Here is a 15,514-nt window from a genome sequence, read left to right as displayed (position 1 = left end):
CTCTCTTTCACAGCAGCACGGAAAGGCCGTCTTCCACAGGGAATCCTTAGAGACCCAGCTCTTCCCTTGCTGAGAACCCTTTTGCTCCTCGCTGGTTCCTTCCCTCCTCGTGGTCTCTGTGCAAATCCCAGAACCATCTGCAACTGCAGCACGGGTGCACCCACACTCCCAGGCTCCCTGGGATGCTCTACTTTTTATGTTTCCAGCTCTCAAGATATCACTTAACTCAGTGATCTGACTTCTCCCCTTAGAATGGATGGGGGTGAAGGCTGGCTGCTGGTGTTACTGTTCTTCTTTTTCACTGAAACATTCCACTAACAAGACACAATAGGTGTCCAACAAATATTAGTTGAATGCATGAAGTCTATAGCCTAAAGACAAGTTCTTATCTAGTTCGTTCTTCTTCTGGACAAATAACTATTTTCACCTTTTTCCTATGGAACTCTCATTTAACCCCCAATCTTCTGCATTGAGTCTACGTTCACTACATCACTCATGTGACCATGAAGTACAGAGCAAACAGGGCTGATACCCAGTGAGAGGAATGCGTCATTCCACAGCAGCATTTTCAGGGTAGCTCATATGGAGGAGCATGGAGCATAAAAGGAGAAAAAAACAGTTACGGGGGTGGGGAGGCACACATGCTTCATTGTAACAAGATGAGAAGCTATCATGTTTAAACAACATCTTAAATACAGCTGGCACCTTCATCATCCTAAGTGACCAGAGTGGTGATCGGCTTTACCCAGGAGCGCCTGCCACTTACAGGGCCACTACCCTGACAGAAAACCTTACTGCCCTGATGCGAACCTTGCCTTGGCCGGACAGAGGACTGGGACATCAGCTCCAGCTCCACCTCCCCAGTGAAACAGCGGCCTGAGGAGCTGGAGCTGAGGAGGGTCAGCACAAGTGCTGGGCAATTTCGCTGTGAGGGTGGTATTTCTCAGCCTCTACCAATTCAGCAGCTTCCCGGGGTTCTACCTGAGCATGTAGGAGGCTGTGGGGGCAAATACGGAGTCACAGAGTTTGCATGCGACTTGCTCTTCTCCATCAGGAGGAGACAACTCTGCTTTACATCAGGCTCTTGCCACAAACTTTCTATTTTGCTTCCTAGGAAACAAAATCCTAACTGTTCACTTTGCCTATTTCCCAGCAACAGAAGAACTTGGCCTCACTTATTTTTGCTGATTTGTGCGTGTGTGACCTGGCTGAAGAATGATGAATTTGAAAGGGAAGGGTGAACTGATGGTGAGGCGGGACCTTCCATGCCTCCCTACACTGAGCTGCGTCTGGGCCTCTTTGGTAACTTGCTTCCAGCAGAGTCAAACCGTGAACAAGAATGTGAAGTTCTAGAGGAGCCACAGTTCTGCATTACTGGCAGCCAGCATCTTCTGCATCATTACCAGAGATCAACTTTCCATTAGGCTACACAACACAAACCTTGCAGGGCGCATGGGTCTTCATGAAATGATTGCGGTGTGAACCACATCTCACCACTAGGCATTCCACGGAGAGAAGAGGCTCTCACGGAACTTAAGCCATGAACGATGCTGAATTAAAACCCATGGAGACGGGAAGGACATAAGTCTGGCCTTGTGGATCGATGGCCTTCTCTTCCTATGTGTCATTTGCCTACTTTTTGGAGACATGTCTTAAGTGACCTCCATCGGCCTTTCTGCCATGACCGGGATCTTCTGGGTTCTACAAGTCTATCTCATAATTTCCTGTGTCCTGTTGTTTCCCTCCTCATCAGTATGTTGCACATTTCTTTCAGATTTAGGTTATGGCCATACTTCGCCAGTGACAACTCTTACCTCACAGAATATAGTTCAGCCTAAACTTAAGAGTCAGCGCCAAAGTAGCTTACCATCCTGCTGTGTGCACATCTGGTCATCTTCACTTGGGGTGAGATTAAGTGGCTGTACGAAATGGGACTCCATCTCGCTTCCCCCAGGCGTCCCGCACTGTCTACCACATGTGTATACACAAGCTGAGAGAGGGTGTGGGGGTACTTACATCCTGCCTCTCAGGGCCTTTGCTTTCTGTTCCTCTTCCAGGTTTCTAGGAGGTGTAGGCGGGGTCATCCCCTCATTCAGGCAGCCTGTGGGGTCTTTCAGGCTCCCCCGGTAGGAGCCTCCTTCTAGAGTCTAAAAGGAGAAGAAGGTATTCCTTCAGAACAGTGTACGCTGGAAGGCCATTTGGAAGCTCCCAGCCCAGGCACAGTCAGCCTGGGAGGTCCGCAGCCCAGGCTGTTCTCACTGAAGCAGAGTAAAGCATTAGGGAATGTCAGTCCTCCTGCAGCAGGCCCCTGAGATGCCATCGCTTAGACAACAGGATATACTGCGCATCCACGCTGCCAACTTCCCAGACATAATGAAATGGTCAGAGCAATTTATCTCTGGGTAAGGGCTCCAGAGGGAAAGCTGTTCATTGCAATTCTATACCAAATAAGGAGTTAGAAAACAAAGCCAGTTGTAGGACCATCAGATACAAACTGATAAGGGGAAAGTAGTGACAAACCAACTTTGGCAAAAAGTGTTTTTTAAACCTGCTACAACTCTTTTGAAGAGGACAATGAGACAGAGACAAGAAATAGTCACAGTGGACACCATCACCACCCTCACTTTATCAGTACGCATCTGACTGTCCTGCGCCTGAGGGGGAGGGGAAAGAAAAGTGATTCAAAAAAGGATTTAAAATTTGTTATATACATTATCAAGCACACGCGGGAAATGAAAACAGGATGCACTGCAAGCATTATGAACGTGGGCAGCGGGGAGGCATGTTGGCACATGCTTGTAATCCTGGCAGTTGGGCGGCTGAAGCATAAAGATCACTGTGAGTTTGAGGCCACCTGTGTGCTACATAGTGAGTTCGAGGCCAGCCTGAACTGCACAGAAAGACCCTGTCTTAAAAAACAAAAACAGGGCTGGGGATTTAGCTCAGCAGCATAAGCACCTGCCTTGCAAGCAGGCAGTCGTAAGTTCGATCTCTGGTACCGATAAAAACGAAAAAGACAAAAAAAAAACAAAAAAAAATCAAGAGATGGATGGAAGTGGATGGAGAGAGCAGGGAGGGGAGAGAAAGGATGACAAAAAGGAATGAAGATGTGGTATGGACTTGTCCCAACTCCCCAGAAAGGATGTAGACACTTAACCTCCCTAAAAATATCTTTGCTAAGGTTATTTATCAAGGGATTTATTTTATTTTTTAATTCTTCTCATTTCTTTTGAGTAAGGTACTACAGGATAGAGAAAAAGAGTTAAAAGTCTTAATAAGGTACTTTTAGATGGCATTAAAGGTAAAGGAACCTAAATTTACACCTCAGATGATCTTATGTGAGGGCTAAAATTATATTCCATGTTTCAGTTTGTATCAATTTTCAGTTCAGGTCTTTCTTCTGTAAAGATTCTAAGTAACAGAGATAACAGCTGTGCAATCTTTTTGAGAAAATTAAAATGCTCTAGAGTGGTGACTTGCTTCCCTCCTGGATGGACTGGTTGGAATAAGGATACTCAAAATGAGGCCAGTTTCACACGTTCCCAGATGTCCGGGGGGAGCACACAGTGACACCTGCACTGGGTTATGTGAACTGTGAACTGTGGAGAAAGTTAAGACTAAAGATCAAATCCAAGTGGGCAGCTAACACAAATACGGGAGACTGTTAAACTACCAAGATGCTAGTCTATGCCAGCCATGGTGACCAAAGGGAAAAAGTTCACTTAGTAGTCATTTAATAGTCTTAGACACATTAGCCCTGAGGTTCAAGTCACAAAGATCAGAACGGGGTTGTGGGAATAAAAGTCTTGGGTCTAGACTTTAATAAAATGCACACGGCAGTCTTTATCACCAACTCTTAGTTGCTGTATTCTACATAGGCCCAACAGAGACAGGAAAGGATGGTCCAGGCAAATGAGGCCTCTAATAGGCCACTGTATGACAGAAGATGAAGATGACTAGGATTTCAGTCTGAAAAACTTAATGTTGAAGATATACCAACTTCCCCAGCCCCCAAACAGAAACAGTATGCCAAGGACTAAACCTGAATTTGTCACCAACACTAGAAACTAGACTTAAAATCAGCCAGGGAAGTTGATATATTCAGGGCAGCAGGATAGCCCTAAAAATAAAGAAAGGTCAAGAAGGGTTTAGCTATATTTGTAGAAGCAGGATCTGTAACCTGCTATTAAGGAAATTAGAGTGTCTGGTGCTGAGGCCTGATGAGCCAGCGGACAGGCTTCCCAGGGACACGTCCCTGGTGCCATCAGCAGAGACAGGCTCCCAGGCAGATGAACCCAGCTGGTGGCAGATCTGATTAGTGCCCTTCACCTCCCTTCCCTTGCCCCACTGTCATCTTGCTGCCTTTGTTCTGTGGCCTACTGATGACAGAGAGGGGTGTGTGTGTGTGTGTGTGTGAGACTGCAGGCCCAGGAAGCAGCCCCATACCTATGCCCATGGGTGCTCCCGTGGCACATGCAGCATGGCATGCATGGTCTGCTCTCAACTCATTTACAGAATGAACGACACTGGAGGAGTCCATAGTGTCACAGAGGCATCCTTTTCACTTTCTTCCGCTCGGCTGTACTATCAGCAAAGAAGCCCAGCTGTCTCTGGAGGGGGCCCCTTTGGGACAGAACCCTAAGGTGGCCTCAGTGAGAGGAGGAAGATGGAAGCAAAGCACTTGGCAAAGCTGTGTGTCATTTTCCCTGGATGACGGGGTTGGCTGATGTGAAATTCAAGAGCAGTTCCCTCCGAGAACGTTGCTACCTGTGCTAGGGCTGGACAGGGGCTCCCGCCTATCCACCAGGAGTGACCTGCAGTTGTAGTGCTGTTTATGAAAGGAAAAAGGCAGCACTAGCCAGTTTTCTGCCCGATGTGGGCTTCGGGCCATGAGAGTCTCATTAGACAAAAGGAAAGGTACATGAGGAGGGAGCAACAAGAGCTCCTATAGTTGGTCCAAGGTCATGGACTAGAAAGACAAATAGGATTTAAATAGATGGCCAAGCGTAAAGCAAGGCCATGCTTATGGGTTTTTTAAAAATCTTTTTTTATTTTTAAAAAAAGATCAAGATAAAAGAGGACATAACAAAACAGGCCAGAACAGAACAATTTAAGCAACATAGTGTTTCACCACAAGACAACCCGACATAACAGTAGCTACCATAGTGTCTCTTTCCTTGAAATATTTGAGTATACCTTGATATACAATAGTATCAAACATAAAAAGACAGTATAAAACCATTCAAGAGAATGAAAGTATTACAGGGTATTTAGAACCAACTAATAGAAAACAAACAAAGGTTACTATATCATCTCCTTGTCTATAAAATATTTTGCTTATACTATCACATATAATAGAATCCAGTAAGATACAACATGATAAAACTGATGGAGACAGAAGAACAAAAGCTTGATGGGACTTCAAAACAAGATGATATTAAATCATCACTAGTTATTATAATGTCTTGTTTTCTTCAAAATAGCTGTTCATACCATCAGACAATAAAATCAAACAACCCAGAATAAAACCATTCCAACTGATGAATGAAAATATTATAAGGCTTCAAAGTAATATAATGGGGAATCATGATTACCACATACTTTTATGTATTCTTATCATTTCTTACACTAGGGAAACTATTTGGTATTTATACATGTGAGTTTAATTTATTTTGCTTATGAGTATGATCTCAAGCTGTACCCATTTATTTATAAATATCTCAATGTGATCATTCTTTATAGCTGAGTAGTACTCTATTATATAAAAATTCCACAACTTTTTTATCCATTCTTCAGTTGATGGACACCTAGGTTGTTTCTAAGATTTGGCTATTACAAACTGTGCTGCTATAAACATGGGTGAATATATATCACTGTGGTATGATGTTTTCAGTTCTTCTGGGAATATGCCTAGAAGTGGAATAGCTGGAACAATGGGACTTCCAATCCCAGCTTTTTGAGGAATCTCCAAAGTGACCTCCACAGCGGTTGCACCAGTCTACACTCCCACCAACAGTGTAGGAGAGTTTCTTTTTCCCCACAGCCTCTCCAGCATTTGTTGTTAGTGATTTTCTTGATCCTGGCCATTCTTTCAGGAGTGAGATGGAATCTCAGTGTGGTTTTAATTTGCATTTCTCTAATGAGTAATGATGATGAACATTTTTTTCATGTATTTATTTGCCATTTGTATTTCTTCATCTGAGAATTGTGTATTCATCTCAGATGCCCATTTTTGGATTGGATCCTTGCATTTTAGGGGTCTGATTTTTTAAATTCTTTATATGTTTTAGACAGAAGTCCTTTGTCTGAGGGACAGTTCACCAAGATTGCTTTCCAGTTTGCAGGTTTTCTTTTCACTATGCTAGAGATTTCTTTTGACGTGTAGAAACTTTTTAATAAGACATGATCCCATTTGTTGATTCTGGGGAGTATTTCCTGTGTGGTTTGATTCCTCTTCATGAATTCTCCACCTACCCCTATGTCTGCAAAGTTTTTACCCAATTTGTCTTCCAACATATTTAGTGTTTCTGTTTTAATATTCAGATTTTTTGATCCATTTAGATTTTAATTTAGTACATGGTGATAGGCATGGATCTAGTCTTAGTTTTCAGCATATAGAGAGCCAGTTTTTCTAACACCATTTATTGAAGAGACTGTCGTTCTTCCAGTGAACATGTTTGAAGGCCATGCTTATGTTAAAATGAACACATTTCCTAGCCACCGAGTCTTGAATTGCATTCATAAAATGCCCTTCCCAGGGGCTCTTACTGGCACACTCTGCAATAATCAATATTAAATCTAGTGTTTGTGATAATGAATATTATATTTAATTCCAAAATATGCCACATGCCATTCATGGTATTCATTACATAGTATTGTAAATGGGTCACGAATTTGTATTCAAAGGTTTATAGAGCATGCACTGCATGTCGAGTATTTGCAAAGTGCTAGAGAAACAAGGATGATGTGTAAGACATGTTCTCTGCCTTCTGTAATGTGAACCACACAGGTGCCTTTCTAGACAGAGGGCAGCGTAGCAGGTGACCACAGGGACAAGCGGCTATACAGGAAGGTGGAACAGAAAGAAAATACTGAGCGGAAAAGGCAACACTTGAACTGAGTACAGCTATCCCTTGGTACCCTGAGGACTGGTTCCAAGACCCTGGAGAGCCCACAATTCAGGAACATTCAAGTCCTTTATGATAAAACAGTGTGGCACTTGCACAAAATGATCTACATCCTCCTATGGACTTCAAACCAACTCCAGATTACCTAATGCATGGCTGGCCATGGACATGCCTGCAACCCCGACACTTGGGAGGCTGAGATAGAATCTCTGAGTTCAAGGGCAGCCTCGGCTACACAGTGAGTTCAAGGCTGACCTGAATTACATAGTAAGATCTTGTCTCAGAAAGTTACTGGGGATTTAGCTCAGCAGCATAAAGCGCCTGCCTGGCAAACAAGGTTGTGCGTTTGATCCCTGTTACCACAAAAACAAAAAAATATACCCAATGCAAAGTACATGCTATGTTAATAGTTGTTATACTGTATTATTTAGAAAATAAGTGCAAGAAAAAGTCTGTGTATGTTCAATACAGACACAGTTTTTTTTTTTCCCCAAAAATTTTATTTTGGGTACTGGGAATTGAATTTAGGACCTTGCGCTTGCCAGGCAGGTACTGTGCTGCTGAGCTAAATCCCTGGCCCTTCTCAAATATTTTAAATCTGCAGTTGATTGAGTTTGCAGATATGGGACCTATGGATGTGAAGGGCCGGTTAGTCAATGAAAGGATTTTGCTGACTACATCAAGGGGAAGATATTCCGTGTAAGAATGTCACTGTGAGTGAAGGTCACTGAGTGGAGGTCATGCAGTGAAATCACGTGGGACAGCCTGGGCAGCTGCAAGCCTGGAATAGGCAGGACAGAGGGGACCCGAGGAGGTGGTCAGCAGGTGACTGTGTGTGATGGGTGGGAGGTAGAGGAGGAAGAGGTGAGGGTGGAAACAGAGGCCTGGAGGTTCACACGGAGCCTTGCCCCTCATATGAAGGGCAGAACTTTTGTTCTGAGAGCAGTGATGAGCGGCAGGGTTTTAAGATGCACAGTAACGTATTTGTGTTTAAATTTTAGAGAGCGCAATTTTTATGCTACAAAGGGTTTTTCATGATTTGGGAAATCTCCCTGATAGAATAGCAAAGCAAAAGAGGATTTAATTTTAAATATTCTGTGATTACATTATTCATAAAAGGGTCTGAAAGAAAATACATCAAAATTCAGCACTGAATATGTGTAGATGCTGATGATTTGTTTATACTTTTTTCATTCAATTTTGCTTGAATGAGTGTATATTGCTTTTACTAGAAAAGAACTATTACATTTTTAAAAGGGGGTAGGGTTGGGAGAAACATCTCTCTGGTGATCAGTAGAGGGTGAATTCTGGGAAGAAATAGTTGTTGACAGTCCAGGCATGCGACTTAGGTTATGAATTCTGTGTGAGGAAGGCCCGGTGCTGGATCTCAAAGCTGATGCAGAGTAGGGCCCCAGGAATTAAGTGAGTATGCTATGGAACTCATGGGGAGAGATCAGGCTGCTCTGATGGGCAGGAGGGAAATACGCTGGTTCAGCACCACTCACCATACTAACCAGTCACTTCTTAACTCTCTTCTTTTATAACATTTCTCTACCACAGAGTTAAGTTGGCTATTATATATTAAAAGAATGAAAGAAGAAGAGAGGACAAGCCCTAGAGGGGGTTTGGAGTAAAGCAAACCCTTCTATACTATTGATAGGAAGGAAGATTGGTGCAGTCGTAGTGAAAAATAAAACGGAATCTCCTACAGGAATTACCAATGCCTCAGCAGGCCCCCACCCTGGAAGTGTGCGCAAGGGAACGAGATCAGAACTCTGCAAGGCTTCCGCACTCTCCCATTCACTGCAACTTTATTCTTAACGGCCAAGATGTGGGAACAATGTCCAAAGTGTCTCGGATGGATGAACGGATAGAGAAACTGCGAAACATGCGCCGTGTGAGGACACACACGCACACACAAAGCATTTTGTAGCTGTAAAAAAAAAAAAGAGGCAGATTTTGCCATTTGCTACAACATGGATGAATTTGGAGGTTAGTGTGGTAAGAGAATAAGCCAGGCACAAAATGAAAAACAGTATTTTATTTCCACTGATGGCTGGAATCTTAAAAACAAAGGTCAGATATATAGAGAGAATAAAACAGTGGCTGTGGCAGGGCAGGTGGAGAGAGGATGGGAACAAGGGAAGACGCAGGTCAAAGGACAGAGAGAGGCAGCGATGTGGAATACACAGATCCAAAGGCGAAAAGTGCAACCTTAACAATGCTCTACTGTGCCAGAGGCTTTTGTTAAGTAAATAGATGTTAGCTGCTCTTGTTACACACACACAACTATGTGAGATTACAGCTATGTTAATTTGCTTCACTATAGTAACCATTTTACCATCTGTACATATCCCACAGTGGCACACTGTAAACCTCAACTGTGCATAATCAAATATTTTTATAAAAATTTGCATAATATTCTCTGGACAAAAGGAATTAAATTTAAATCATACCTAGGTAAAATGGAGCTAGATACTGGGACAATGACACAGTAGAAAAACGGGTCTAGAGTTTCCAGGGAAATGACACTTTAGGTCTGTCACTCTGGGTTAAAAAGTTTTGGTGGAATTCTAAACTTTTTTATTCAGACAAGAATCTTTGGAATCTCTTCCACAGAGCTAGAACACCAAGTGAACCTAGTGTCTGGAAAGACCAAGTATCACGGGACCATTATTTTCTCCCACCTTGATTCGGAACTGCTGCTAACTCTAGCAGGCTACTGTGAGCTCTACTAGGCCAGTCTGTGCACAGGACAAGAAGCACAGGCCCAAACATGGCCTGACTCTCGCTGTGTTTGTCCATGGCCCTTGAGCCCAGACCAGGATGGCGAAGACTTTCAGGGCAGGAGAAACAGGAGTGGGTAGGAAGTGTTGAAGTAGCAGATGGAGCACATTCTCATCGGGGTGTGCAGGTACCAGGAGGACTATGCAAGGGCTCGGTGATGGCCGGTGCTTCCCTAAAGACGGGTTACTAGGGGCACCCACTGGGGTCATCCTGAGCCCGGTGAACAGAGAAGAGAACTCACAGAGAGGTTTCTCTTCGGCACACTTAATCTTCCATGCCCAGCAGGTGGTAGAATTCTGGGGCTTTGGAGACATTAGAGCCTCACATGACTGGGAAGCTTTTGTTCCTTAGACTTGAAGGATAAAATCAAATCACACAGATGGCTGAATTATTGCTCTGCAATGCTGTTTCCACAGACCCAGCAGCACCCTGGACTAGGGAAGACACAGGCAAGTCAGTTCCCTTTCCCTGCCCTTTGCAAAGCAGCTGAGGTGGCTAAGACCTAAGATTTGCAGATGCCTGCTTATCAGTGTCCATAGTACTATACCTACTCAACCACTACCCTGTTGAGATTAGATTAAATGCAGGTAGACAGAATCCCTATCATTGTTAAGTGAGATAAAGGAGGGATCCGAGAAGACCCAGTCACTTTCAAAGTTTACTGTCAGTAGTAGAGACAGGCCTACAGCCTCGGTCTCCCAATTTCTACTCAGTACAGGCAGCAAACATCCATAGGTTTGGAAACTATTAAAAATTACATGGGGAAAGCAGACACAGTCTGTATTCCTGGTCCAAGGTTAACTCAAACACCGGGAAGTCTATTAGCTCTGTTTGGGAGAGGTGGATAAGCTACTGGTTATAGACCAACACTAACAGGTAAGATCTCTGAAGGGTCCATTACACCCAGAAAAAGTCACCAATACAGATGTCCAGGGCCTTCCCCTGCACTGAAGGTGAGTCTGAGAATCTGCCTTCCATCCTTAATATCAGCACATGGCAGTGACGATGGCCACTCACTGAGGCAGAGGCCTTGGTGCAACGACGGCCACATGGCCACAAAGCACACAAGGGATCTCATGGCTCATGTAGAACAAGGCGGCCTGATGAATTGCAAGTGTAGAATTTGGTGCTATTGCTTGAGAAACCAGTGGAGGAAAAAAAAGGACTGAATAAAAATCCAAGCATACCAGTTGCTCCTATAACATGGACTCAGAGTCCGTGAGTTGGAAAGGGCTTTGCTAGTTCTGCCTTATACTGCACAGGTACAGATTTTGCAACAGGTCAGATTAATCCTTCATTCCCACAGCAATGCTTCAATAATTGGAAGACAGCTCTCTTGTTCTTCTTCTAATTTGTCCCTAAATTGAATCTCAAATTTTTTCAACTTTCACTCAAATGACACAGAGCACGTGGTGCTTTTTACTTCCTCCAGGGTCCTTCCAGTCCGTTCAAGAAAATTCTAGAACGCTGCACTTAGAATACAAGGTATTACACACAACTCATGACAGGCATGGTCTGAAATACAACAGAACTATTACTTCTCTTGATCTCTGCACTGCACTTTCATTAATCTGGTCTTTTGGTAGACTTCATGTTGTCATAGTTAGTCAAATAAATATTACAAAATTTTTATTGGCTCTGAGTCTTTTCTCCTTCTAAGATAAAGCATGATGAAGAACAGGAGTGGGAGTCTTGGAGGTGAAAAATGCAAACACAGTGCTCTGAAACACAGCTGAAATATTCTCAGCGTACTGCTTCTCCACAGCTGTCCTACACTGGCATGAAAAGAAACAGAAAGAAGAAGAAAAGGGAGACAAAATTTTGGCAAGAATATTCTAAGAAACCAAGCCACTATTCTCTTGTTCATTGTTAAAGATGGGTTTGGGTTTATATGTTTAGCTAAAGAAGTCTCTGTGATTCTGGACTCCCTGAAGCTCTTTAAGCAGTTGATGGTGAAGTTCAAACTCCTATCATGGTAAGCTCACACAGAAAGGACATTCACTTACTCGTCACACACTCATGGGGGGGGCCTATGATGGGGCCAGTCAATGTCATTCCATATTCTGGGAGAGTCGCTTCGAGAGGGCTTTTCAATATCTCTCCTCACATGTTAAACACCAGACTCACTGATCACTTAAACTAGAGGACCAAAGAGTCTTTCCACAGGGCCAGCTTCAGTAGGAACAGCAGGTGAACAAACATGGACTTCTGGAAGAATATGTTCAATAAAGAGCACATATAGTGTACAAGACTCCTGTGCTCTAACGGAGGAAAAAATAATAATAATCCCATAAGTGATTTATTAATCTGGGGAGATAAACTGCAAATGAAAATAAAAAAATGTCATAAACAACTTATTAATGTGGGGAGGTAAGCTACAAATGAAAATACTAAGATATTTTAACAAGTAACACAAAAGTACTATGTAAAATCTGTTCTAGGCAGCATGTGGCTTTAGTACCTGAAGCACTGTCCTGGGTTGGATACGGAAGTTCTTGTGGGCAGATGGGATCTGAGTGGGGACTGAAAGGACCATCATGCACTAGAGAAGCAGAAACAAGAGAGAGAGCACTGCAAACAACATGAACAAAAACGAAAAGGCAGGAAAGCCAAATGGGTACTTCTGGAAAGCCAACATAGTACCCACAAATGCCCTGAACTCCCACAGGAAGGAGACAGGAAGAGGTGGCAGAAAAGTGGAGAGCTTCCACTGAAGGCATGGTGGGACATGCCTGAAATCCAGCTACGGGAGAAGGTGAGCAGGAGGGTCTTGAGTTTGAGGCCAGCCAACTTGGTGAGATCCTATCTCAATACCGAAAGGAAAAAAATAAAAAGGAATGGAAATACAGCTCGGCATTGCTTGGGTTCATTCCCAGGCCACACAAACACACACACACACACACACACACACACACACACACACACACACGATGAAAAAGGACAGCCTCTAAGAGTTTCATACCAGTTATTAAAACCACCAGCTTTTTTTGCTTTTTATTTTCTTGGTTTTTTGAGACAGGGTCTTGCTATGTAGCTCAGGTAGGCACTGAATTCACTATGTAGGTCAGGCAGGTCTTGGACTCACAGTGATCCTTTTGTTTCAGTCCCGAGCACGGGGCCCACAGGTTGTACCACCAAGCCTGGGTGTTTTTATGTTTAAGTGGGAAGAAAAATTTAGAAGGAAAAGAATAAGATCATATGCATCAAATCTCATCTGTATACTATAAGCTGGGATATCTGAAAAGGGAGTTACTAGAATCCAAACTATCAGGAAGCTTGCTCTAGAGTGAACCCATTAGCTCCTTCTTATTCCTGGCCATGTGAAGAGGAGTTTAAATAATGATGATTAACAAGACTTCATAAGAGAGGTCTGGTGGAAGCACACACATTTATCCTAATGAAAATGTAGTAAAATCCAAATGGTGACACAGATGAGAGAAAAAGAAAGGAAAATGTTTCAAGTCATCATCTGCAGTGAGGTACTCAGATATCAAAACACGGATGCAGAGGGCAGATCTATACAAATGAGCTGTGCAGCGTGCAGCTCATCAGGACTGTGCCCAAAGCCTGAGCCGGTACAGACTTGCTGACCTTTCCTCCCGTGGTATGGGCAAGGCATGGATTAGATGTTGGTGGCTTGTGTTCAGTTTGTCTCCCAACTTGCAGAATGCCTGGGTCCTTTATTTTTTGTGGTGAGGTATTCACATGCTCTTGTCTATTTCCCTTTAAAGTCAGCAGTCTAGGAGGTCCCCAAATAGCAGGAGCTGGTATTTTCAATGACCCAGCAGCACAGCAGGCTGGCTTCAGAGCTCAGGAGACACACGTCAGACACTGACCAAATGCCGACTGCCTGAGGCCAGGGCTCAGACTTGCTGACAGGGATACTTCTTACCTTTCACCACACATCCCCATCCCCAAAAGGCCTTCAATTCCCCATCCTTATTCCAAAGCAATGCCAGAGAGAAATCTGGGGCACAGTGCTTCAGAAACCAACATTACTGAGTATGAGTTGAGAGGAGAATTGAGGGTAAATGCAGACGAAGACAGGGTAGGTAGATGCAAGGTCCTGGGAGCCACACGGAGATGAGATACACATAGCACCGCCTCCAGGACTCTCACTTACCAGCTTGCTTTTGACCAACTTTTCTATCGCACTGACAAGGTCTGCAGCAGTGGGTACTTCAGTGGAAGCCTGCCGGGCTGCTAACAAAGAGGAGGACTGCAAGACAGCGGACAGCAAAGGAAAAGCAGATTAGCAAGGAATGAGGAACAGCAATTAGGAAGCAAAGCAGCAGGTCCAAAGTGCAAGGCGGCAGGGAAGAAAAGCTCTGTGTTTGAAGGGAAGAGATGGCAGAGGGGTGTGAGGGGCTGCGGGGCACAGACGGGCCTGGGTGACTGTATCAGGGATGCTGGCCAGCAGCGAGGCACAGATCGCCAGGGCTCTCTGGAGGCCTCCGAAGGTGGAGAAAAAGGGCCACCGAGTCTCTGGGAGGCCACAGGCGAGGGCTACACCTGCTGATAGGGTGTAGAGCTAACAGGACTTCAGCCACTGCATGGCTGCCCATTCTCTTCCTGAAAGGAATCAACAAACCAAGCCTCAAATGTATCCAGAAACACAGTCTTTGCTTTCCTGTGCCTTACATTTGATCGCCACTGTGTGCCAAGTGGAAATGCACTCAGAGACCAGCAAGCTAGACCCTCTCTCCGTATTCCCTCCCTTCTGTACACACTTGCATAGGCGCACACATGCACGCATGCTCACATATACTCTCCTTTTCACAGAACACAGCTGGCTCTGAGCAGGCCCCGAAATGAAGCAGTAGGAAATACCGGAAGACTTCAGCAGCTGCTGCGAGTCCCATGCCCAGCAGCCTACACCTGGGGAAGGGAGGTCCGCTGAAGGACCTCAGTGTCCCTCTTCCCTTGGCCTTAGCAGGAAGGACTTGCTCAGTGCTTTGGGAATTCCTGCTTAACAAAGCGTGGTCTTCTTTCCTCTGTTAGTTTGCCTTTTTTTTTTGAGACCAGGTCCTAGCATGTTGTTTAGGCTGGTTTTGACCTCACTATGCAGCTCAGGCCAGCCTCAAATTTGCAGCTAGTGCTCCTGCCTCAACCTTCCCAGTGCTGGATCTACGGGCATGCTCCACCATGCCTAGCTGCTTGCTAGGTTTCTCCTTCCTCCTTCTCTCCAAGGCGAGCCCGGGGCAGAAGCAGGAAGTCCTGCATGCACACGTGCACTTTCAGCCAGCATGTCAGAGCAGAGAAGAACAGAGTTCCCAAGCGGGGTCTACAGAGACAAGGACCAGGGGCACTGGAGGTCAAAGGTCCTGACCTGTCCTGGCCTCAGGTTTCTCCTTTATGTTAGGGAGTTTTAGGAAGGAAGCACCCTGTCTAACCTAAGAATTACTGTCTTTGCTTCTGAGATGTAGGGGAAACAAATCAAGGCAAAACTTTTTCATCTTCTAGGGGATGCAGGAAAAAGTTCATGGCTTAGAAAACCAATTTATCATTTTTGATCTAGTAATCCTATTCCTGGGCACTTATTCCAGGATGGCCAACAAAGAAACCAAGGCTGTATGCACACAGGGATCATTCATAGTAGC

At 44.4% G+C, this 15,514-nt stretch overlaps 1 protein-coding gene across 6 annotated transcripts in view; it reads right to left on the bottom strand.

Annotated features, from left to right (window-relative positions):
• Kalrn (kalirin RhoGEF kinase) overlaps positions 1 to 15,514 on the bottom strand; it is a 581,802-nt gene that overhangs the window by 68,281 nt on the left and 498,007 nt on the right. For 4 of the 6 annotated variants that reach the window (XM_063225109.1, XM_023562599.2, XM_013146376.3 and 1 more), the window contains 2 exons: positions 14,038 to 14,133; positions 2,017 to 2,147 (listed from right to left, as the gene is read on the bottom strand). In XM_063225109.1, the coding sequence (XP_063081179.1) occupies positions 2,017 to 2,147; positions 14,038 to 14,133 (227 nt within the window). The remainder of the gene's footprint in view (positions 1 to 2,016; positions 2,148 to 14,037; positions 14,134 to 15,514) is intronic. The other 2 variants (XM_023562596.2, XM_023562597.2) reach the window with 1 other exon arrangement.

This window comes from Cavia porcellus, unplaced genomic scaffold, assembly GCF_034190915.1.
Source record: "Cavia porcellus strain 051 isolate PalLab524CR breed Dunkin Hartley unplaced genomic scaffold, mCavPor4.1 scaffold_15, whole genome shotgun sequence".
NCBI lineage: Eukaryota > Metazoa > Chordata > Mammalia > Rodentia > Caviidae > Cavia > Cavia porcellus.
This window is presented reverse-complemented; position numbering and strand designations above follow the sequence as displayed.